The sequence below is a fragment of the Schistocerca americana genome, chromosome 7 (assembly GCF_021461395.2).
Source record: "Schistocerca americana isolate TAMUIC-IGC-003095 chromosome 7, iqSchAmer2.1, whole genome shotgun sequence".
Lineage (NCBI taxonomy): Eukaryota > Metazoa > Arthropoda > Insecta > Orthoptera > Acrididae > Schistocerca > Schistocerca americana.
In genome coordinates, this window is record NC_060125.1 from 546,328,600 (window position 1) to 546,353,758 (window position 25,159).

The 25,159-nt window shown below is 45.3% G+C and overlaps 1 protein-coding gene across 1 annotated transcript in view; it reads left to right on the forward strand.

Annotated features, from left to right (window-relative positions):
- Positions 1–5,877: 5,877 nt before the first annotated feature.
- Positions 5,878–25,159, forward strand: part of LOC124623078 (small conductance calcium-activated potassium channel protein) — a 234,423-nt gene continuing 215,141 nt past the window's right edge. Inside the window, exons 1-2 of the mRNA XM_047148870.1 lie at positions 5,878–5,943; positions 10,882–10,977. Coding sequence (XP_047004826.1) covers positions 5,878–5,943; positions 10,882–10,977 — 162 coding nt within the window. The remainder of the gene's footprint in view (positions 5,944–10,881; positions 10,978–25,159) is intronic.

The following is a 25,159-nucleotide window of genomic DNA, read 5'->3' on the forward strand; positions in this document are numbered from 1 at the left end:
ATATTTGACCCGGTCACGATCAGTGGACCACCTTGTATAGGCCTTATTGCTTCCATTAGAGAAAGTGGTAAGGAATGCTTGTCGGCATATTGTACGCCTGTAGCATTGCTCAACCTGTACTTTCACCACGAATCTTCTCCTTTTGGACACAAACCATGCTGTGGCCTTTCATCCGTTGACACTCTGTGAAACCATGTTGCCCAAACAGCTCGTCTCATGTTCTCCAAATCTCGCACATTTCTCCTTATTGCTAGTCCATAATATTGAGTCAAAGAATCAATTTCACTTTTTGTAAGACGACCTGGACCACCTATGTGTTTTTCGCCTGACAGTTTTTTTTTCCACTGAAGTCTTTACATAATTGTCTCAGCCGAGCTCCCATTCTTTTTTGTACATGCTGAACACATTCAAGCTTTTCTATCAGAGTGTCCCCATATGGTCTGTCATTAACAACAGTAGTGTGTTCTTTACAGTCTCCATCCCCAAGATACCCTACATACCTCACACCACGACTGACTTCTGGTCTTCTAAAAATGTTTAGAACTCCTTTCGTTTCCATGTTTCCACTTGGGCCATCAAAGTTCATTACACAAATATGGGTTCCAATAAATTTACTTCAACAACCCTGCCAGTGCTTTATTAGACATTCATAATCTAGTCTGTTACTAGTTTCAATAAATGTGGCAGTTACAACCCCACTCAGAGAAGTATGACCTCTCTTCTGCCAAGATCCATCAAATGCTGCTACAATGTCTTTATTCTCAGACAAGGCGACTGCTTCTTCTGCTGGTCCTTTCATTGAATGTTCACTTACACCACATACAGCCTTATGTATTAATTTATTGTATCCGTCAAACCTCAGTGGAGGTGGAGGCAAAGCCATCACTGCACAAAAAGTCTGGGCAGCTCTCCTTTCCCTTCCAATACATCGCATTTCATAAGCAAGGTGAATGTTTACACTGCAATGTCGACTATTAGTTACTGGTGATGTCATGGTATCACTGTGCATCTTACACGAGCTACAGGCAATCACTAACAGACTTGAAAGGCCCTTCCTTGCTGAAATGTCTTCAGAAACATCAATAATATCTTCGCAACTGGAGTACTTACATTTCACAGCACTATTCAAAAGTCTTGACAGCATATTTAAGTTCACAATAACATTTCCGTCATTATTGCTGCTCACAATACTACTAGGCTTGTTCTTATTACATTCAGAAAGCGAAAGCTTACGTCTAGAAGCACTGCGTGTAGACACAGTTTCCGCGGGCGACATTTGAAGCAACTGATGTGTGTTATTCTGTTGTGTTTGGAACTGGTTGCCGTGAAACTTTCGTTTGAGGATAATTTTTTTTTACTCTCGCCATCTGTAGCACAGGAAACACACACACAGAAACAAAACAACACACAATAACTGTTTGGGGTTAGTGGAATGCTACAGGGCTTCTAACTAGGAGCTGTCCATCAAGTCCAGTTAGTTGTGTCGCTGTGGTGCCAACTGCTGCTCAGATTGCTGCTGCAGATGCAGTACGAAGCGCCAGTCATACGCCGAACACGGTGGTCTTCCCTTTCGATAGTGCCACATGGCCGTTCAGACCCCACTCTCCTTTCGAACATACTTTCTCGTGACCACCTCTGCCAGTAATCATGTACAGTGGCTACATGCCTGACAAGTCTCTCTGCAATATCGCAGAAGGAACATCCAGCTTCTCGTAGCCCTTTTACCTCGTTCTAACTCAATGGGGTGTGGATAATGGCGTATTTCCCATCTTAAAGACATTCAGCTCATCACGTCCAACCTCAAAGGTAACTATCGATCACAACCATTACATCGTGTGTTTAAAGCAAACCTGATTTGCATGCTCATAGTGGCGCTACTAGCGCCACTGCCACTCTTATGTGACTGGCGCGAAGTCTCAATAGCCATCATTTTTTAAGTACAGAAACACGCCTCCTATCTTTCGTTAATGTCGCACAACTCCTTCTTAGTGATGCGATTTTTTTTTCGTCAGTGAGTGTCGATACCAAAGCACAATGCCACGTTTACATGGCGGTCGTTTTTCATTTTTTTTAACGTCCCGTCGACAACGAGGTCATTAGAGACGGAGCACAAGCTCGGGTTAGGGAAGGATGGGGAAGGAAATCGGCCGTGCCCTTTCAAAGGAACCATCCAGGTTCAAATGGCTCTGAGCACTATGGGACTTAACATCTGTGGTCATCAGTCCCCTAGAACTTAGAACTACTTAAACCTAACTAACCTAAGGACATCACACACATCCATGCCCGAGGCAGGATTCGAACCTGCGACCGTAGCAGTCGCGCGGTTCCGGACTGAGCGCCTAGAACCGCTAGACGACCGCGGCTGGCGAACCATCCAGGCATTTGCCTGAAACGATTTAGGGAAATCACGGAAAACCTAAATCAGGATGGCTGGAGACGTTTTCATTATTCATTCTGAATGTACACTCCACTTTTGTAACAGATAAACATCTCCCATCTCCTTGCTTTGTCGTTATTTTATCAAGGTAGTGCACTCGTAACGCCAACTAGTGGGCACAGTGCAAAATTGGTGAGATTACATTCCGTTCATGCATGAGTCATGTTTTTACATGTAATAATTCGGAAAATATAGAACATTGAAAACGAATGAATCACTCAGGTAACCCTGGATTTATTCGCTTTTTTCCTGACGACGGTTCTCATTTTCCTGAGGGTCAAAACATCGGCATAGTTAAATGAATTTTGTCCTGCATTCCCAGATAACGAACTAACTCATTTCAGGGCATCAGTTTATGCAGTTCAGGCTTTTCAGTCGCCTCTTCCTCTACTGAACTCATTTTGTTTACTGTATCCGTATCCCTTAACTGCTCAAATCCCAGTTCATAGGCATAGCTAATTACCCACGTATGTTTTCGTCATCTACGACTTCACAATCATAAGTGTGTATTCCAAATTTAAATCTTCATTCTAATTGTAACACAATCCTTTGGTTTTCTTATTTTTCCAAAAATCGCCAAACTGTTCACAAATAATCAGCAAGCTTTGTAATCTGCACCCAGATAATCGGGATTCCGCTATATGTCCAAATGTATTCATTAGTATATTGCGAATCAGGCCTCGTCACGAATTGCTTGTTTCCTTTCCATTTACGATATTCGCGCATTGAGGTCTTACAGTGTCCCTTCACATTTTGCGATAACGTTATGCTACCCGCAGCCATCTCGAATCGTAACATCGTTTTGGAAGGGTTGCAATATAACGGCGCGGTTATAGATCTGAATTTTGATGTTAACATGCCGAATGTGCGCTACATTAATTTTCGTTTCCTTGACAATTTTCTGTGAATATTCTTCCCTCATTTATTAACTGATACCCTGTGAATGGTCCTATTACATTTGTGTAAAGGTAGAAGCTTCATTAGTCACGAAACAGATGGAAATCGTATGGTGCCCAGCTTGTAATAACATCGATTCTGGTAAATGAAGGTGTCCTTGTTACAGCGATCGCCACAAACTGCTCTGGAATGCCCATGTATCAACGTTATCCGCATATTCACCGATATTCACTATTACAAATAAGCTCTCTGCATCTGCGAATCGTAGAAACATATGTCATAACAGTGGTGTGTGGAACAATTGGAGAACGTTTTGTGGAGTGAAGAGCTATAGTATACAATGTGTGCCTCAGATGAGTATTCTTGGATACAGCAGCTGGACACTGAACGGTGTGAAACAGAATTTCTTGTGGCGACAGTGAAATTAGATGGAAGTGATGTGACAAGGTAAGTTTGTTTCTTGTCTCTAAAACCGACAGCAATAGGAGGTCCTAGATGCGATTATGTAAACAGTTATTTGCCCATAAAGAGGATGGGTTGCCTTCATGTGTGCTCACTGTTCTGGTTCTCGTGTTCTAGGGTGTACTTCACAACTGATACTGGAGCGTAGCCAACATGTCTATTATATAATTCGCTCACCCTTTTCTTGTTCTTCTTTCCTTTCTCCCTCCATTGTCACACTACTTCATCTCTTACCTCCGTTCTCGTTCTTGCATTTCATCTCTCTCTCCGTCTCTTTCTTCCATCCAAACTCCTACGTGATTTACACGAGAACATGCTGTATGCTTAACTGTCTTTCCCCGTTTGCATTGCAACACTTTCAGATCCTCTACTCACACCAAAAACGGGACGTTCAACAGGTCTATAACGTCTCCCAGTTACTCTGTAATACCCTGTAAGTCGAAGAAACCAAGATGAAGTAGCACGCCTCTCAAAAATCGAAAACAAATGGCACAAAATTCTCAGATTTACGTTGATATATTTTCTTATTTCTGTAGTTTCTGGCGATGACAGTCTGTGCCTGATTCCAATCCTGGCAATGTCGCCAAATGAAACACTTCTCTCCTCCGCTTTGGCTGCTGCATGCTAGTGCTGTTATCTTCACACTCCAGATCTTCGAAACACACGCGATTCCGCTGTACGACTTAATGCTTCACAATCGGCGTTCCAGGATCAGCCCTCTGGACTGATGTGTAAGTGGAATAGTTACTGGAAGAAGCACCACACCCGCGAGACGCACCTCTGACACAACCGATCATTGCCCTGTACCATCACTTACATAAACTCCGACGATGATCTGGAAACACGAAACGTTAGCGCCCTGATTATGCATAGGTTCGCAATACTGACACTGAATCTTACTTTGCAAGCCCTAAGTTTTTTTATGCCTGATGATGGCAGTAACCGACACGGTATGATAAATGAATAAATTCATTAAGCTATGCAGACCCTTTTATTCACAATATATTCATAATGAACACAAACTCAGTTGCCTCGGTTAACATCACGTACGGACGACTGACGCATCTCATCAATGTAGACTGAGGCGGCGCAATACTGGGACAGGCTGTAATATCCTATCGGCCAGTCTTACAGTCGACATTTCGGGTATGAGATCGCCTTTGGGGACTATAAAGAATAAGCACATGATGCCTATCTTGTGGACGCTTCCTCCAAGGGGCAGGAATTATTAATATTAGAATGAGATGGCATTGCGATATCTGCTTACATGAACTGAGTTCACCGCGCTTGGGACCATTTGCAACTTCCAGTGCGTTCTCTCAGGAACGCTCCTTACACACTAGACGCCTGCAGGACGTACTGTATGCTACAAAATGCTGTGACTTTCAATGTTAATTATTCGAGCGGTGGGACACGGCACATTGACGACAAAAGGAGGGTAATAATAATAGCATGGGGCTGTATATTTTTAATTATTAGTAGAAATGAAAATCCTCTTGCCTTGCCTAATGTTTAAACACTATAGAAGTTTAAAAACTGAAATAGGCACAAAAGCCGTTGTTGCCGTTGATAAAGCTTGGTGACACAGGACCCTGATGATGATGATGATGATGATGATAATGATGATGATGATGATAAGTTTCAGTGCAGTAAATGATTTGCAAGATAATTACAATGATAATCGGACTTCATTAAAAATATAGACTGCAAGCTCGACTTCCGAAAAACGTAAATGTACATACGATAGTGCGCAATTGTTGTGTCACCAAACTCGACCACTTCCAACTGACTTAATAAGCCGAAGTCATATAAAAAGTTTGCAATTAGTAGAGCAGGATCTTAGTCATTCTTTTACTAAATAAAACAGAATGCATTTTTAAATATCTCATGATTATTTTACTATCGTATGTAAAATGTCCCAGAAACGTTGCGACGAACTTCTAGGGGAGGTGGCACGCATCATAAAGATTGAGAACTGCATAGCAGTACATGGCCACAAACGTCAGCAGTAAGAGGTAGCACAGGTCGAAGATTGGAAAGGAAACAAGAGAATGATTCATTTGAAACAATTATTGGGCATAATGAGTACGCATGGTGTACAAGATGAATACAGCTTGAATGCTAAGTACCCGCTCGAAGTTCGCACCGTCAGACGCCACGCACGCCCGACGCCGACGACTGTCACACACACCGGACGTTTCTTTGACTGTAGCAGCTGCAGAGACGATTCTTCAGACGAGATCCGTTTCAGACCGCACAAAATCGCGATGCATGAGACTTCACAGCTCCCCACAGAAAGAGATCCAGTGAGCGTGGGGGCCACAGAACTGATCCACCACGCCCGGTTTATCGATGCGATAATGTCCTGTTTAAATGCCTACGAACAAGCAGTCCAAAATTAGCAGACGCCCCGTCATGTTGGAACCAAATGCTGCGCCTCACATGTTCTGGGACATCTTCAAGCGAGACGGGAAGAACTTGGTCCAGAAAGGTCTGACAATTCGATGCGGTCAAGCGGGTTAGTAAAAGTAGTACGGCACGATGAATAGTCGCCGACCAGACCCGCCCAAACATTTACTGTGATGCGATGTTGTATCGTGTGGTGCCGTTAGCCGTGGGGGTTTTCTGGTGCCCACAAATACTCGTTGTGGTGCTTGAAGTGCCCTCATCTTCTTAATGACCCGTACTCGTACAGACAAACTGTGGCGTGGTTTTTAAAAGGGTAAACTGCCATTTGACTGTGTATTACTACACTACTGGACATTAAAATTGCTACACCACGAAGATGACGTGGTACAGACGCGAAATTTAACCGACAGGAAGAAGATGCTGTGATATGCATTCACACAAGGTTGGCGCCGGTGGTGACACCTACAACGTGCTGACAAGACGAAAGTTTCCAACCTATTTCTCATACACAAACAGCAGTTGACCAGCGTTGCCTAGTGAAACGTTGTTGTGATGCCTCGTGTAAGGAGGAGAAATCCGTACCATCACGTTTCCGACTTTGATAAAGGTCGGATTGTAGCCTATCACGATTGCGGTTTATCGTATCGCAACATTGCTTCTCGGGTTGGTCGAGATCCAATAACTGTTAGCAGAATATGGACTCTGTGGGTTCAGGAGGGTAATACGGAACGCCGTGCTGGATCCCTACCGCCTCATATCACTAGGAGTCGAGATGACAGGCATCTTATCCGCATGGCTGTAACGGATCGTGCAGCCACGACTCGATCCCTGAGTCAACAAATGGGGATGTTTGCAAGACAGCAACCATCTGCATGAACAGTTCGACGACGTTTGCAGCAGCATGGACTATCAGCTCGGAGACCATGGCCGCGTTTACCCCTGACGCTGCATCACAGACAGGAGCGCCTGCGATGTTGTACTCAACGACGAACCTGGGTGCACGAATGCCAAAACGTCATTTTTTCAGATGAATCCAGGTTCTGTTTCCAGCATCATGATGGTCGCATTCGTGTTTGGCGTCATCGAGGTGAACGCACATTGGAAGCTTGTTTTCGTCATCGCCATACTGGCGTATCACCCGGTGTGATGGTATGGGGTGCCGTTGGTTACACGTCTCGGTCACCTCTTGTTCGCTTTGAACAATGGAAGTTACATTTCAGATATGCTACGACCCGTGGCTCTACCCTTCATTCGATCCCTGCGAAACCCTACATTTCAGCAGGATAATGCACGACCGCATTTTGCAGGTCCTGCACGGGCCTTTCTGGATACAGAAAATGTTCGACTGCTGCCCTGGCCAGCACATTCCCAGATCTCTTACCAATTGAAAACGTCTGGTCAATGGTGTCCGAGCAACTGGCTCGTCACAATACGCCAGTCACTACTGTTGATGAACAGTGGTATCGTGTTGAAGCTGCATGGGCAGCTGTACCTGTACACGCCATCCAAGCTCTGTTTGACTCAATGCCCATCCGTATCAAGGCCGTTATTACGGCCAGAGGTGGTTGTTCTGGGTACTGATTTCTCAGGATCTATGCACCCAAATTGCGTGAAAATATAATCACATGTCAGTTCTAGTATAATATATTTGTCCAATGAATACCCGTTTATCATCTGCATTTCTTCTTGGTGTAGGAATTCTAATGGCCAGTAGTGTACATGTCTCTACTATCTAGATTTCAGCTTTTATGCCATTATCAAGTACAATGCTAAAAGTTGATAGACCATTATTATGTCATGTCTGTTAAGAGTCAGAAGCAAGTAAACAAGACTAACGCATGACATTCTTTGACAGTTACATCTTAAAGACGTGTTAATCTTGTTTACCTGTTGTGGACTGCGTTGACAGATATGACATAATAATGGTCTAACAAGTTTTGCTATTGTTCTTGATAATGGCATAAAAGTCAAAATCTGGATAGTACAGAAGACACATGTAGTAATACACAGTCAACTGGCGGTTTACTCCTTTAAAACGTATTGCGTGACTGTGGCTTATTATCATTGAAAACTTTTGTATGAGGTTGATGTCGGTCTGGGAAGCTTCCTCGATAAATGCGCCCAGCGGTTTCTCCAGTGCACTCAGTTATTCCACACATTAAGAGCAAATTCACCGTTAGTACACCGCCCCATGCTCTTCCTACACTGACTCGCGCTCGAATGAGAAAATCTTCACATTCCTCCTCTCCAGTAGCCTCGTGTGCACCACCTAGCAGTGCATGGCAACGTCTGCGGCCGCGTGTTGCTATGCTGTTCTCAATACTTACGGCCTGCTCCACCTCCTCTAGAAGTTCATCGCAACGTTTCTGGCACACACTGTGTATCGACAAAATAATACATGACCTTCTCAACCGGAGCCGAAAGAAGAAACGAGCAAGTATTTGAGACAAAATATGAAGCAATGGTAAATCATATATCAATTTTTTAAAGCAGTTGATTCACGAAATTCACACATATAGTATTAAATGCCTTAGAGATAAACTGTCTGCGGGATGAATACGTGTTTGACTTTATTAGTAAAATGGTTTTCATAAGAAGGATTTTCGTCGAAGAGAGGAACAAACCCAAGTAATAACATCTCAACCCTCTTGTGGACAGCATACCGAGGAGGATCCAAGCATGTTACAAGGAATGTGATGAAGCAACGCAGTGTCAAATGATACCCAGAAGCAAACGTTGATGCGACATATATTAAAAGATTTGCACTTTCGAATAGGCTTATTTTGGCTGTAGCTTTGTCCTTATTTCACAGCGTAATCTAGTAATTCCAATCCCAAATAAAGCATGTGTTGACAGATGTGAAAAATACCAAACTATCACTTTAATAACAGCTGCAAAATACTAATGCGAATTCTTTACAGACGAATGGAAAAACTGATAAAAGCCGACCTCGGGGAAGATCAGTTTGGAATCCGTAGAAATACTGGAACACGTGAGCAATACTGACCCTACGACTTACCTTAGAAAATAGATTAAGGTAAGGCAAACCTACGTTTCTAACATTTGTAGACTTACAGAGATCTTTTTACACTGTTGACTGGAATACTCTCTTTCAAATTCTGAAGGTGGCAGGGGTAAAATACAGGGAGTGAAAGGCTATTTACAATTTGTACAAAAACCAGACGGCAGTTATAAGAGTCGAGGGACATGAAAGGGAAGCAGTGGTTGGGAATGGAGTGAAACAGGGTTGTAGTCTCTCTCCGATGTTATTGTGCTTATTGAGCAAGCAGTAAAGGAAACAAAAGAAAAATTCGGAGTAGGTATTAAAATCCATGGAGAAGAAATAAAAACTTTGAGGTTTGGCGATGACACTGTAATTCTGTCAGAGACAGCAAAGGACTTGGAAGAGCAGTTGAATGGAATGGACAGTGTCTTGAAAGGAGGATATAAGATGAACATCAACAAAAGCAAAACGAGGATAATGGAATGTAGTCGAATTAAGTCGGGTGATGCTGAGGGAATTAGATTAGGAAATGAGACACTTAAAGTAGTAGATGAGTTTTGCTATTTGGTGAGCAACATAACTGATGATGGTCAAAGTAGAGAGGATATAAAATGTAGATTAGATGGGTAGATCACACAACTAATGAGGAGGTATTGTATAGAATTGGGGAGAAGAGGAGCATGTGGCATGACTTGACTAGAAGATCGGTTGGTAGGACATGTTCTGAGGCATCAAGTGATCACCAATTTAAAATTGGACGGCCGCGTGGAGGGTAAAAATCGTAGAGGGAGACCAAGAGATGAATACACTAAGCAGATTCAGAAGGATGTAGGTTGCGGTAGGTACTGGGAGACGAAGAAGCTTACAGAGGATAGAGTAGCATGGAGAGCTGCATGAAACCAGTCTCAGGACTGAAGACCACATCAACAACAACAAGAACAACAACAAATCATGTCTAACTTGTGGGAGGTCCAAACATAGTACTTCTACAGCTCTGCCTGCCTCATTGTTTTCTCTTCAGTTCGCTTCCACATAGCAATCATATTCTTAGACGACACTTTCTGTAAGTTGATGCCTTATTTTTCGTGCCTCTCTCTTTACCTTTACCATCCCTTCTGCTTCTTGCCGGAATAAGCACTGTCTTCTCAAGAGGTGGCCTCACCAATTTTTTCTCGTTTTCATTATAGTGTCCAAGAGGTTTCTGTGCTCCTCATCTAGTCTTATGAACACCTTGTTCCTTATCCCGTGTGCCCAGTTAATACCCCCTAGTTTCCTCCATAACCACGTTTCCAGTTCCTTCTCGCCTCTTTGAAACACTTAGGCTTCTGTCTCATATAAATCGTGCTTCATATTTAGCATTTAGTCAGTCTTTTCACAGCGTGGTTACTCATTAGAGTTTCGCAAGTCTTATCATACTGCCCTTGAAATGAACTTCCACGGAACTGCAGGTAGTGAGCAGTTTGGAAGCGTTGGTGAGTCGCATCCCGCAGAGGAAGCATGCAGCCACCGCCGCCGCCGCTTGCGTGCATGTGACCCGCGCCGCAGGGGCAGTGCATGCCGGGCCTCCGCTCCCCTCACCTGCTGAGCTAGCCGCGCGCGCCCCAGGGCAGCCAGACCATCACTCAGCGCCGGCCTCGCCGTGTTTTTACAGGCGGGTTGCGCTGTGTTGCAGGCGTCCTTCTACTCGACGGCGCTCAAGACTCTCATCTCCGTGTCGACCGTCATCCTGCTCGGCCTCATCGTCGCCTACCACGGGCTGGAAGTCCAGGTACGACTCTTCCTCTCACTTTATTTGTGTGATATGTGACCTCGTTCTGACAATCCTGCAGCCATCTCACATATTATACAGAGCGGTGTTCGCTTGTGACACCAGCACCGTGTCTGATGCTCGGTGGAAACCAGTACTCCTGAAGGCAGGCAGCCATCGCTGCATGATGCTCCAGGCATTTTTCGGACTTCGGCAGTTGGAGTATCGGTTTCAGCCGTTCAGATGAGTTAGAAGCGGTCTTGAAAAGGTGTCCGAGAAAATCATTAAATCATTTAGCATTTCGAATTTTAGTGTAGGTGTCACGTGCTCACAGAATTGTGGACAAACTAAAACTGAAAGCTTCCAAAGTAATGGCATTGAACTACTGACGGTTTTAGAATGCTTCAGTCACTAGCTGTTGCAGTATGTGCTCGACAGAGACGTTGATCCTGAATTACACTTTTTCAGATGAAGCACGGCTTTGCTCACTGCGATAAATGAACTCTCAGAACAATCAGTTTCGGAGCTCTGATAATCAGCAGCGTGGCCATGAAATGGAAACAGGACTGCAATCTGCATAATGTATTCTTGAACTGAGGAGTGATCGGACACACTTTTAAATGAATAACTTTAATAACCAATAATACGTGGATGAATATCCACGCAACCACATACGAGGTCTGTTCAAAAAATTCTGGAACATTCGTAATTCCGCGTCAGTGGAGTGTTGGCGCGAAATAGGGTTGTCATCCCTGCACACACCTGTGTTTATTGTGTAGCTGCCAAAAGTTTCATTGTTGAACGTCTGTTAGTTATTGTTCAGTGCTGTACTGAGTAGATCGTTGTGTCGCACATTTTGCGAATTTAGAGATGGCAGAGTTAGAGGAGCAATGCGTTTTGCGTGAAACTCGAGAAAACCTTCACGGAGACACACTAAACGATGCAGTAAGTCTACGGATATGAGTGCTTAAGCCATACTCAGTGTTACGAATGGTTCACGCGGTTTAAAAATGGCCCAACGGAACTTAAAGATGACCCTCGTTCAGGACGCCCTTCGACGTCTACCGACGACGCTCGTGTAGAGGACGTCAACGAAATTATGCGCACCAATCAAACACTGACTGTCCGAGAGATTGCAGAAGAACGTAACATTTCAGTTTTACCATGTCATGAAATCCTGACACAGCATTTTGGAATGCATCGTGCTGCCACAAAGTTCGTCCCAAGACTCATTAGTGAAGACCAGAAAGACCTGCGCCTCGCAATCTTTGAAGAGCTTCTGGATCGCGCAAATGAGAACGAGGTGTTCCTTAAGAGAATCATAACTGGTGATGAGACATGGGTGTTGAGACCAAGGTTCAATCTTCACGGTCGAGAAGGGTTCTCCAAGACAAAAAAAGCTCATCAGGTCCGGTCAAATGTCAACGATATGCTGGTAGTTTTCTTTGACTTTGAAGGACTAGTTCTTCAAGAATTCGTGCCACAGGGACAAACTGTTAATCGATGGTACGTTCGGGACGTGTTGCGACGCCGACGAGAAAATGTGAGAAGGAAATTGACTGAAATGTGGCGAGACAATTCATAACTCTTGCATCACGGTAACCCACCCACACTTTCATCTCTCATGGTGCGTGACTAATGCACAAAAAACGAAATCATTGTGCTGCATCATCCTCCGTGCTCTCCAGGGGTGGCCCCCTGCGAGCTTTCTTTTATTTATGAAGTTAAAACGCCATTGAAAGGACGAAGATTTGCAACGATAGACGAGATAAAGGAAAATTCGCAGACAGCGCTTCGCGCGATCCAGCAAGAGGCGTACAAACACTGCTTCTGGAAGTGGAATGAGCGTTGGGAGCGGTCCATCAATTGTGGAGTATTTCGAAGGAGATCATGCACAATAACAGAAGGTAAACTCAGAAAAATGTTGCGGACAAAATTCCGGAATTTTTTTGAACAGACCTCGTGCAACAGATATATCTATCCTGTAATATCGTCTGTTATGTGCCTACGCGGCAAACCTAAGAGTCGTGATAGGCGTTGGCGTGAAGTTCTGGGACGTTACTGGGCCGATAGTGCCTGCGTATGGTGACTGATATACCGTTGGTGAAGATCACTATGAACTAGTTTGGGTCTGCTGCTTGGAGCACTGACACTAAACTGCTCTTGGTCCCAGACAGGAGCTGCTGGTACTGCTGACTTGAGGCGCAGACTTTAACTGATTTAGCACAGTCCATCAGTGCCCTAAATAGCCAAGCAGGGTGAGCATCCGTTTGGCGCTGCGAGGGCACGTGACCTGATGTGGCAAAACGGTGCCCTGTTGGGGACGCTTCTTACTGCGACAGACACGTTACCTGTCGGCGAGGTTGTCGCCCCGCAGACGCTGTGAAGCCGACGTGTACCTCCGTGATAAACAGCCCCGGCCATACAAGGAAACATCCCGGTGTCCGAAGCCGTATGCCCACTTCCTCCTGGCGATGCGGCTGCCCGCACGGCCTACTTGGTGTGCGGAGAAATCGACTACCAGGCGGATCCAACACACTATTGGACCGTTCTTCACCTACCAAACCGTAACTTCGGACAGCTGTGTGAAAATGTACGTAACCCTCCTATTCAGAGATCTATCAGTGGCTGAGGAGACGTACGGTTACTTCATCTAGAAAAATGCAAGAGCACATACCTGTGTCTGTTACAGTATGCTGTGCTGCCTACACACCACCCAAGTACAAAACGATGCAACGATTTTACCGGACATCTTGATAATGCTCCTCTAGCTCATTTATTGGCTAAAACCGATACTCCGCCTTCTTGAGTCGTGTAACGCACCAGGGTATCACGCAGTGGTCGCAGCCTGTGTATGTAGCGACTGGTTCCAGCACAGCGCCGGACACGATGCTTGCCACACGTTAAACACATTTACAATTACTACTGCTATTTACAACAATGGTTCCTAAACTTTATTTGGTTTCCAGCACTCTCAATACATACGAGGTTTTTCACGGAGCTGCAAGTAAAAACGTTGGTTTGTGTGAGGCAGCTGAAGTGCGAAGTTAGTCGGATTACAGTGAAAATATATTAGTATTATTAATTAGAATACGTGAAACTTCTTGACAGATTAAAACTGTGTGCTGCAACGGGATAGAAATCGGAATCTTTGCCTTTGCGGGTAAATGCGGATGTACTGACGAAAGTAAAGTTGCTAAGGCGGGTCACGGGTAGTGTCTAGCAATATTGGAGATTCAGGTCTCATCCGGGGGTAAAGCGTCAATGCACAGTTGTCTGCGAGTGATATTCGTGACAGGTTAAGAAATGCAAACGACGATAAACAGCTCGCATTCAAGTCAGTATTACAGCTACCTGGTGGAAAAGACAGCTGGAAAAAATCATATAAAATCAGAAAGACCATCGATTTAAAATACAGGTTGTTTTGGTACTACAAATGAAAATGCGATAGTCAGAAGTATTGATTGGTGTAATGATGGCTTTTATGTCTGTGAGAAAGCGAACAAAATTATGTTTTAGGTTCTACATCCAATTCGACTTTGTATACAGTTTAACAAGAATTTGGACAAATAATTTTCATGTACAGAAGGATTTGAACAAATAATTCATATCATTAACATAAATTTGAGAGTTTTCACCTGACATTTGTACTTCAGGAAAACACATTCTGTTGAAATTATTGTAATTCTGCAGCTTAATTTCTCTTATTTACAGCAACAAATCAGTTCAGACAACATATCAACATAATACAGAGAAACATTCTGCAAGCAGAAGTTAAAATCTGTTTGCATTGTTTAAGGAAATTATGTTATTGTGGGTATAAAATGTACACTGGTATTTATCAGTTTTTTAAATTAATTACTTACTTATTTGTTGTAAATTATTTCAAGGATATGTTGATGAAAGGTTAAGCTCTACGTCAGTACTTGTACAACGTTGCAATTCATTGTATTTGAGCCCAAAAAGACATATAGGAAAAATAAATAAAAATAGCTCACTCGATAGAACATTCGCCCACTAAAGGCATGGTTCTGGTTTCGAGTCCCGGTCTGCCACACAGTTTCAATCTTCCAGGAAGTTTCATACAAGCCCACACTTCGCTGTAGAGTGAGAATCTAGTATGGTAATTAGAAAAGTTATTTTTAATTCGCAAACAATTTATTGATAAAGTTGGCTATTAATATAGCAATTAATTAACGGAATAAAATATAGTTACAGAAAACTAATGGGCTGGATGGGCTTGTTGTCCGCTACACAACTTTCCAAATCAGAAACAGGCAGGATACATCTACCCCACCATTTCATGTTTCACGTTAATTTTTCTATGATATTCGCTGTTTATTACAGTGACCGCTAAAAAAAAAAAAAAAAAAAAAAGAAAAAGTTTGTGTCTCAGAAATATAATATAGCTAATCGTATTAATATTCGTTGAGTTTTCCGCTGAGTATCGTATATTTATCTTGTACTTCTGCCCGGAAGTAATGAAGTTATCCGTTTTGAAATTTGATCTTCAGTTACTGTTGCAAGTCAATTGTATATATTTTCTTCTTCTTGCCTATAAATGATCCATAATAGATTTGCATTGTAAGACAGAGCAACTTCCATCAGCAGTTACAAACATTTTCAGTAATTTATATTTTCAGTAGTTGTTATTTCTTCTAAAAGAGGAAATTTCATGCATTAATTTTCAAATTTGCGTGGTACTTTCACCTGCAGGGGGATTTATCAAGGTATCACCAAATTATGCTCTAGTTGAAAACATTAGTTTCAAAATAGTGTGCCGGCCGGGGTGGCCGAGCGGTTCTAGGTGCTACAGTCTGGAACCGCGCGACCGCTACGGTCGCAGGTTCGAATCCTGCCTCGGGCTTGGATGTGTGTGATGTCCTTAGGTTAGTTAGGTTTTAAGTAGTTCTAAGTTCTAGGGGACTGATGACCTCAGAAGTTAAGTCCCATAGTGCTCAGAGCCATTTGAATCTTTTTTTTTTTTTTTTTTCAAAAGAGTATTTGACGTACTAGTGTTTTTATGTTTCAAGAACAGTGTGCATATGTAGCCTTGTTTGGAATGTATGAGGCGATACACTATCCCAGTGAGCCATCGCGAGTGACGGAAGTACAAAAAAGTCGGGTATTCGGGTCCCATATCCTCACAGAGTACAAGAAAAATTTTGCTTTCACTGATCTAATATTTATGTAGTTTACTCATATTTACGACTCGTTGTGAGAATATATCCAGCCCATGACTCAAACTCGTTGATGTGAGTACTTTCCGTGTATGATGCAGTGCGTCTGTATTTTTGGTAACAACTGGTTTACAGGCCATATTCACAAAACTATCATCCCACGTTTCACGCCTTACACGCCAATGACCATCTGCCTGATGGAGCACTAAACGTGATACATCCGAAAAGGCCACCTGTCACTGCTCAGTGGACATCCAGTTGCGCAGTTGCGGCATTGGCGCAAAAATTCCAACCTTCGCCGCCGATGAACTGCAGTCAGTATGGGTGCATGAGCCAGGCACCCGCCGCGAAGACCCTTACGCAGCAACGTTCACTGAACGTTCTTCGAGGAGACACTGTTGCTGTTGGTAGCCCCTTGGTTCATCTGGGTGGTCAGCTGCTCAACACATCTGCGAAGCCGTAGTCCAGTCCTGTCATCTATAGCCCGTGATGCACCACAATTGACTCTGTGCCGGTTCTGGATAGCGCCATTTTCCCATGCACAGTGCACTTTAACTACTGCAGCACGCGAACAGTTTACAAATTCAGCCTTTCCGCAAATGCTTCCACCCCAGGCCCGAAAGCCAATGATCAAGCCCTCCTGGACGTCAGATAAATCGCTACGTTTCAGTATTACGACAACTGCACTGTTTCCCGCGTCCCTCAGACACGCTTTATATATCGTCCACTGCTAGTGGTGCCACCTGTCGCCTTTGAGTGGTTGTTGTACGTTGACGTCGAGCATACAAAGTAGTCACATTAATGTGACAGGTTAGTGTAGGGTGACTGCCGCGCGGGATTAGCCGAGCGGTCTCTGGCGCTGCAGTCATGGACTGTGTGGCTGGTCGCGGCGGAGGTTCGAGTCCTACCTCGGTCATGGGTGTGGGTGTTTGTCCTTAGGGTAATTTAGAGTGTAAGCTTAGGGACTGATGACCTTAGCAGTTCAAAATGGTTCAAACGGCTCTGAGCACTATGGGACTTAACATCTGAGGTCATCAGTCGCCTAGAACTTAGAACTAATTAAACCTAACTAACCTAAGGACATCACACACATCCATGCCCGAGGCAGGATTCGAACCTGCGACCGTATCGGACGCTCGGTTCCAGACTGTAGCGCCTAGAACCGCACGGCCACTCCGGCCGGCGCTTAGCAGTTAAGTCCCATAAGATTTCACACACATTTGATTTTTTTGTAGGGTGACTGTTATGTGTATTCGCTGCTGGCAGGTCTACATAAATGCACCATCAGCCACTTTACAGTGAGTGACAAAGGGTATTTCTGATACCACTAAAATGTCCCCCATTCCCTGTTTCATTCCGAATAGTTCGTGGAAAGAACGACTGTGTGTCTGAGCTCCAATTTCTCCAATTTGCTCACCGTGGTAATTTCGTGAAGTATATTTGGGAGGATGTAAAATGCTGCCCGATTTATTTGTTATTCAACAGTGAATCTCTCCGTCGTGTACATCGCCGCTCCTGTACTGCCTGGCACTACTCCGTAAGGCTCTCCCGCCGAGTAAAGTATCCCATGACGAGACGCACCGCTCTTCATTTGTTCTTTCCTACCTCTTCTACGAGGGAGAGTTGGAAAATAAGATTCCCCTGTCGACTGTGGGCAGAGTTTTGTGATATGGGCGAAAGACTACACGGCAGGTGAACGCGCACGTGCAAGACACCGGTACACCACTGGGCAGAGGTCGACCGCAATCAAGCAGATGGCTTTGTCGCAGTGCCTGCGCAAGGCGGAGGCCAGCCACTCAGTCTTTTCCCGGAGCTATAAAGAGAAGATGCGTTTGGAGTCGTGGTCAAAGGCTGAAGTAAGAGCTGTTATCCGCTGTGAATGGCCACGTGCAGTATCAGGCACAGAAATTCATAACCGCCTTGTTGAGTTGTATGGGTCAGGTGTGATATCGAGGCAAATGGTGCGGAGATGGTGCCTGCAATTCAGTGATGGACGTCAGCAAGTGCAGGACATACCGAGACCTGGACGGACGCGCATGGCCACTATAGATGCAAATGTCAGGAATTTGAATGACATGATCAAAGCGAACCGGCCTATCACCATCGATGAAGTAGCGGCAGAACTTGGAAGCGGACATAAGCGAGCTCACAAGATCATCCACGACATTCGTCGATACAGGAATGTGTCAGCACGATGGGTGCCCCGCCAACTGACCCCGACACACATGGAACAACGCATGGCGTTCACCCTGGAACAGCTCGTGCGTTGCCATGAATCTGGCAATGACCTTCTGTTTCGGACTGTGATGGGGGATGAAATGTGGGTCCACCATTACACGCCCGAATCGAAGGCCGCATCCATGGAGTCGAAAAATCCGTCATCAGGAAGATCAGAAGCACTCCGTCTGCAGGTTAAGTGCTACTCACCGTTTTCTGGGACGCCAAAAGAGTTTTGCTGCTGGACTTTCTGGAGGATGTAACCATCAATGCTGCGCTGTACTGTGCCACCCTGTTGAAATTGAAAGGGGTGATTCGGAAAAAGCGGTCTGGCCTTCTCAGATCTGGCGTTCTGCTGTTGGATGACAATGCGAGACCACACACGGCGACGGCAACGCAAAACTATATTGCAACTCTTGGTTGGGAGCGCCTACACCATCCGCCTTACAGTCCGGATCTCGCACCACGTGACTTCCGTCTGTTTCCTGCTTTAAACAAGACTCTCGGCGGAAGACTCTTTGGCAGCAACGCTGACGTCAAACAAGCCGTTCCACGCTTCTTCCATATGCAACACCCTGATTTTTTCCTGGAAGGCTTTCTGAAGCTTATAAAGCGGTATGACAAATGTCTCAATGTACTAGGGAATTATGTAGAAACATAAAGATATGTCTTATCTTTAATGTCTCATTCCCTTTTATTTCCTTTCACACACAACTGTGACCACAGTTGACAGGGGAAACTTATTTTCCAATTCCCCCTCGTATTAATCCAATCTGGTTACGTTCGCAGAGCAGAGAATAGTGCTCGAGTGTGGTGGAACGAGTGTCTTACGAGCCACTTCTCTTGGGGATGAATTACGAGGGACGTTCAATAAGTAAAGCAGTACTTTGTTTTCTGAAAGAAAGCAGATTGGTTTTAGTCACAATTCAAATACATCATATTATTCCCCACTCTTTTGGCTACAAAGCCCCATTCTTCAACACAACCTCTGTTCAGCGCGACGGCCTTACGTCACCTTACGGAGGTCCTGTATGCCCGCACGGTACTGCCCTGCTGGTCGACGTCGAAATCAACGTCTAGCAGCGCCATCTACGTAACGCTTCCCACAGGGGTATCGTACATTAGGCCAAATAGGTGAAGTCGGAAGGTGCAAGATCAGGACTGCTGGGTGCATAAGGGAGAACAGACCAATGAAGTTTTGTGAGCTCCTGTCAGGAGCGCAGGCTTCTGTCGAGCATTGCGTTGTCAAGGAGAAGGAGAAGTTCGATTGCATTTTTGTGCCTAGGTTGTTTCTTCAATTTCCTAAGGGTACCGCAATACATTTCTTAGTCCATCTTTGCACCGTGTAGGAGGGCATCAAACAGAATAACCCTTTCAGAGCCCCAGAAGGCCATCGTATCACTTTGCCGGCTGAGGGGGAAACTTAGAACTTTTTAATCATATAATGAAGGATTTCACGACCGGATGGTACTGTTGTTGATAATTCTTCCGGGTTATATGGCCGTGGTCCATGGAATTCTTCTATTCCTAACGTTTCGTCCAATACTACGTTGGACATCTTCAGAGGTATGGCTGGTCCTGCTGAGTCCTGCCAACTGACGAGTCGGGCGTAGGAGAGCCGCCTAAATACCGAGGAAAGTGGGCGTGGTCCAACTTACACATAGTAGCAGAGAGAAAACTAGTCAAAGATAAAATGTAACTATCGATAATAGTCCGTCATAGATAAAAATCACTTATAGATTCTGTAACGCCACTGTCCATATCTCGCTTAATTTCAAGGCCTCTTCTTTTCTATTAAAATTATCTTCATGTTTATAAATTTCAATAGCCCCCCTATACAGTCGTGGATAATAGTTCGTGGTGGCACTTAAAACTGTAGTTTCAGAAAACTTAACTACATGGTCACCTGACTGAAGTGCATGTTCCGCAACGGCCGATTTATCTATTTTTCTCAGTCGGCAAAGACTTTTATGCTCCTTTACCCTCGTATTCAAACTTCTTTTCGTAGTACCAATGTAGACCTTGCCACAAGTACACAGAATTTTATACACACCGCTAAATGATAATGGTGGCCTTCTATCTTTAACAGAACGAAGTACTTGTCCTATTTTTCTGGTAGGTTTGAATACCGGTTTCACTTTATGTTTCAGCAAAATTTTGCCGATTCGATCTGTAACCTTACTAATGCAAGGTAAAGACACCGTGTTGTTCCATTGCTATGTACCATCCTTTTCGTTTGGCCTGCTGTAATTAGGTCGTAAAACTCTATTAATTTCTTTGTTTGAGTACCCATTCTTTTCGAAGGCCTGTTTCAGATGATTCAGTTCCGTATCCAGATGTTCCGGCGTACAAATCCGTTTTGCCCTGTCCACTAAACTTTTAAATGCGGACGAAGGGATAGTTGTTCTTCTATCTGATAAAGGCAATGCCACTGTGGTGATGAACAATGGGACTAAAGAAGTAAGATTTTGGATCTATTAATGGCGGGACATTACAATAAACTTAGAAGAAACACGACGGCTGCTATTTTGAAAAAAAACTAATACGTTGATAAAGTGTTCTACTTCCATTCCACAGAAGGATAAAAAAAGTTTAGCTAAGGTGTGAAGCTAAGTGTCCCAGACTTTATGGTTTACCCAAAGCTCACAAAATAAATCTCCCTCTGAGACCCATTGTTAGTGCGATTGATTCCCCTACTTATCAAATATCTATGTATCTAGCTACTCATCTGCAACCATACATTGGTAAGACTGATTCTTATGTGAGGGATTCACGTCGTTTATTGAGAAAACTGAAGGTCTAACCTTGGCTCCTGAAGACATTCTGGACAGTTTTGATATTGTATCTCCGTTTACTATGATTCCGGTCTACGTCTACATCTGCATATTGAAACCGATTAAGACGATCGCCGCTCAGATGGCACGCAGAGGTGATCGCTGTTAAGTCCCTACAGTCACCAGTGGCCATGTGTACGTTGGCTTCTCCCCCCTGCTATGTCTGTTCTGGGGCGAGAATCATCGGCAAGTCGTCTTAATACGGCCCGCCATAAGCCTGGCGAAAATCTTGTAGTCGGCGTTCAGCATTGTGAGCGGCCGATAGTCGTTAATTGATAGCCCTCCACCTGGCTTGTGTACCTGTATGAGAAGTTCTTCAACAAACGCTGGCGGCACTACGCAGTCTGGAGACATAAGTTCGCGGAACAGTGTAAACCAGCGAGGCATCATGATGTCACGGAACGTCCGGTAGAATTCGATGGGCAATCCATCGGGCCCAGGAGACTTATTGGCCACACCTTTGTCCAGGGCGTCTTCGACTTCTTCGAGTGAGACTTCCTCCGTTAGTGCATTCACGGTAGCCCCGTCGATATTACGTGTTACCTGCTGTAACACTTCAGTAGTGGCCTCGTCATCTACGGTTCTTTCCTGGTACAGATTACGAAAATTATCCTCCACCGCCTTTACTGTGGTTGCTTGGGTCGTACAGAAGCGACCGTCTTGCGTCCTGAGTTGTATGATTGTTGGCGATGTCGGCGCTTATCCGTCACAACGTGGTGCGTAGTGGGTTCCTCTGCGGCCGTTCCGTCGTGCCGTCGCAAGCGGACTACGGCACCTTCTAGTCGGCGCTTCGTCAATGATAGCATGTGAACCTTGATTCTGCTTTGGTCATGTTGTGTCTCCGGGGAAAGGGGTAAGGCGTCGAGGTCCCTGAGTGCCGCGTAGTAAAAATCGACGGTCTGTCGATGTCACGCAGCCACGTCCTTGCCAAACTGCATAAGTGTCCTGCGGATTTGGCAGAGATGAGCCACCACTCCAGGGTCGAGGTGTATCGTGGGTGACGGCGTTCACAGTCAGTCCACGTTGCTTCAACTTGTCGACGGCAACCCAGGTCCTGGAGGTGTGTTATACTAAGCTTCCAAAATCCATTGCTGCGCCAGACTTGTTGGGGGCGGAGATGTATAGTGCAGGTACAGGCACTATGATCGAAATAGGCCTGAGGCCATAGTTCGGCGGCCACCACTCCTTGTGTGAGGTCTTACGACACGTATATGCGATCAAGTCGGTTGGCCGAATGACTGGTAAGATGAGTGTGGCCAGAGCGATTACCGTGAACTTTTTCACGTGAAGGTCTTGGATCATCGCACCCAGTTCCGGACAGGGCATGTAGTGTGGGATTTGGTTCTTGGGGTGAAGTACGCAATTAAAATCGCCGGCGAAGACGCTGTTGTCGTACCGCCCAAGGAAAAGGGGGCGACATCCGCGGAGTAGAACCTGGCGCGGTCGTGACGTCTTGTGGTACCCGACGGCGCGTAAACATTAATGAATCGGGTGTCGAGCGCCGTAATATTCCTCGCGCAGAGGGAAGATACGTGACGTCAGTAACTTCAATACCATCACGCACTAATATTGCCACTCCGGTGTCTGCAGGGCCACCGGGCGTCACATATGTGACGTAACCATAAAAGTTCGGGAGTGCGATCGTTTTCACTTCTTGTAGGAAAGCAAAATCAACTCCCATGGCTCGTATTGTTTCTTTCAAAAGGTGAGTCTTGACAGGAGAACTTATCGTGTTGATATTCATTGTCGCCAGGGGTTAAGCCTGGCAACGCGTTGGTTGGAAGAGGTTATCCATGTCGATGTTGGAGGGAAGCGAAAATCGTAAGTGATGTCACCACCCGCCCAACGTGGTCCTCCTTGTGCTGCTTATGCTACATGATCCGGCGGCGCCTCAGCTGGCCCTGGATCGAGATCTTGAACCTCGACGTCCTCGGCCCACGAAGTGGGCGCGGATGTCCGTTCATGTTCCATGGGCTCGGAATGTTTGACAGTAATGGATCGGGCGACTACGCAGCCTGCACTGGTACCTTCCTGCTGCTCACTGTTTATGTCAAGGGGCTGATAGTCGAACGCTGCATGTTTCTCTGTATGTTCTGCAAGGTTAGAGTCAGTGGAAGCGGCCTCAGCCTCGCGGTTGGCTTCTTGAGTGGTCAGTTGTTCTTCCCCGGCCGAATGTGAAGCGTCGTGTTCCGCCTCTGTCCGACGACGGCGCTTTCGGCGTTTCGGTGATTGCTGTTTCCGTACGTGGCCTTCATTGTCAGAAGACGGCACTGACTCACGCCCCACCTGGACAAATGCTTCGGTCGGTACAATAAGGGAATCAATTGCAATCTTCCTGTCGTCAATGTCTCGCGTTCGGTAGCTCGAGAGTTATCGTACTATTTTCCACCACTGGCCAGGCCGGTGGATCATCCAGGTTTCTGTCCGTGGAAGGTGATTCCTGAGCATTATGGGACTTAACATCTTAGGTCATCAGCTCCCTTGAACTTAGAACTACTTAAATCTAACTAACCTGAGGACATCACACACATCCATGCCCGAGGCAGGATTCGAACCTGCGACCGTGGCAGTCGCGTGGATCCGGACTGAAGCGCCTAGAACCACTCGGCCACCGTGGCCGGCGCTAAATCGGTCGGCTGTGTCTGTTTTGTGGAGAACGTCGTGAGCGCCGCCGCGTAAGTCACGGGGAAAAAAGTCTTCGTCGGTGGAGGTGCAATGTCCGTTGGTGGGAGTTGTGTGATCCGACGCTGGAGGCACTCGGAACGAAGGAGACCTTCCTTGCCGCATCCAGAACACGTCTTCGGCTGGCCGTCATAAATAACTATGGCCCGGCCCCTTCTATCTGTAGATAGGATGGCTCGTGTCGTTGGAGATCAATGCGCACTTCGCGTACTCCATTGAGTACTGGATACGTCTCAAACTGGGTCCATTTTTCAGCCACGTGTTCGTGTACCGTGCCGTAGGGGCGAAGCGCCGCCACAACGTCTGCCGCAGGGAGTTCAAGTGGAAGTTAGAATACACGTATAGTTCGCAGTCCCATTGCGGCATGGCCGACCTCGACGTTGCTAACATTTCCGTCTCCGTGGCAGAAGCGGAGTTCTTGTTTCATCTCACGAAGCACCTTGTCGCATGTAGCTTCGTTTATGAGTTTTACATAGACCGTGCTGCTGACGATCGAGAAGTGAATGCCGACAATGTCTGCAGCCAAGGATGTTGGCTTCCCCTATTAAAAAGCGTTCGGCTTCGAGCGCCATTGGTCGCATAAAGTCGTTCCGATAAATCAATAACTCAAAAACAGTCTTAATCGCATTTATTATTATTATTATTATTATACCGCCAACCGGTTTCAGCCCGACGTAGGGGTCATCTTCTGGGCGTTTACACCATTGGTCGACTGCCGCTATGTAGACAGGAGTGACACCACCAGCAGTCGACCAATGGTGTAAACGCCCAGAAGATGACCCCTACGTCGGGCTGAAACCGGTTGGCGGTATTATAACAATAATAAATGCGATTGAGGCTGTTCTTGAGTTATTGATTAATCATACTAATCGCTGCTTCTCTCCACAACCATGTTGTCCAAAAGTCGTTCCGAAATGAGAATTTCAAGGTTGATCTTCTGCATTGGTTTGCCATGGTGGGGATAACAATGTGCGGCTGTTTGCTGATGATACTGTGGTGTACGGGAAGGTGTCGTCGTTGAGTGACTGTAGGAGGATACAAGGTGACTTGGACAGGATTCGTGATTGGTGTATTGAATGGCAGCTAATTCTAAATATAGATAAATGTAAATTAATGCAGATGAATAGGAAAAAGAATCCCGTAATGTTTGAATACTCCATTAGTAGTGTAGCGCTTGACACAGCCACGTCGATTAAATATTTGGGCGTAACATTGCAGAGCGAAGTGGGATAAGCATATAATGGCAGTTGTGGGGAAGGCGGAAAGTCGTCTTCGGTTCATTGGTAGAAT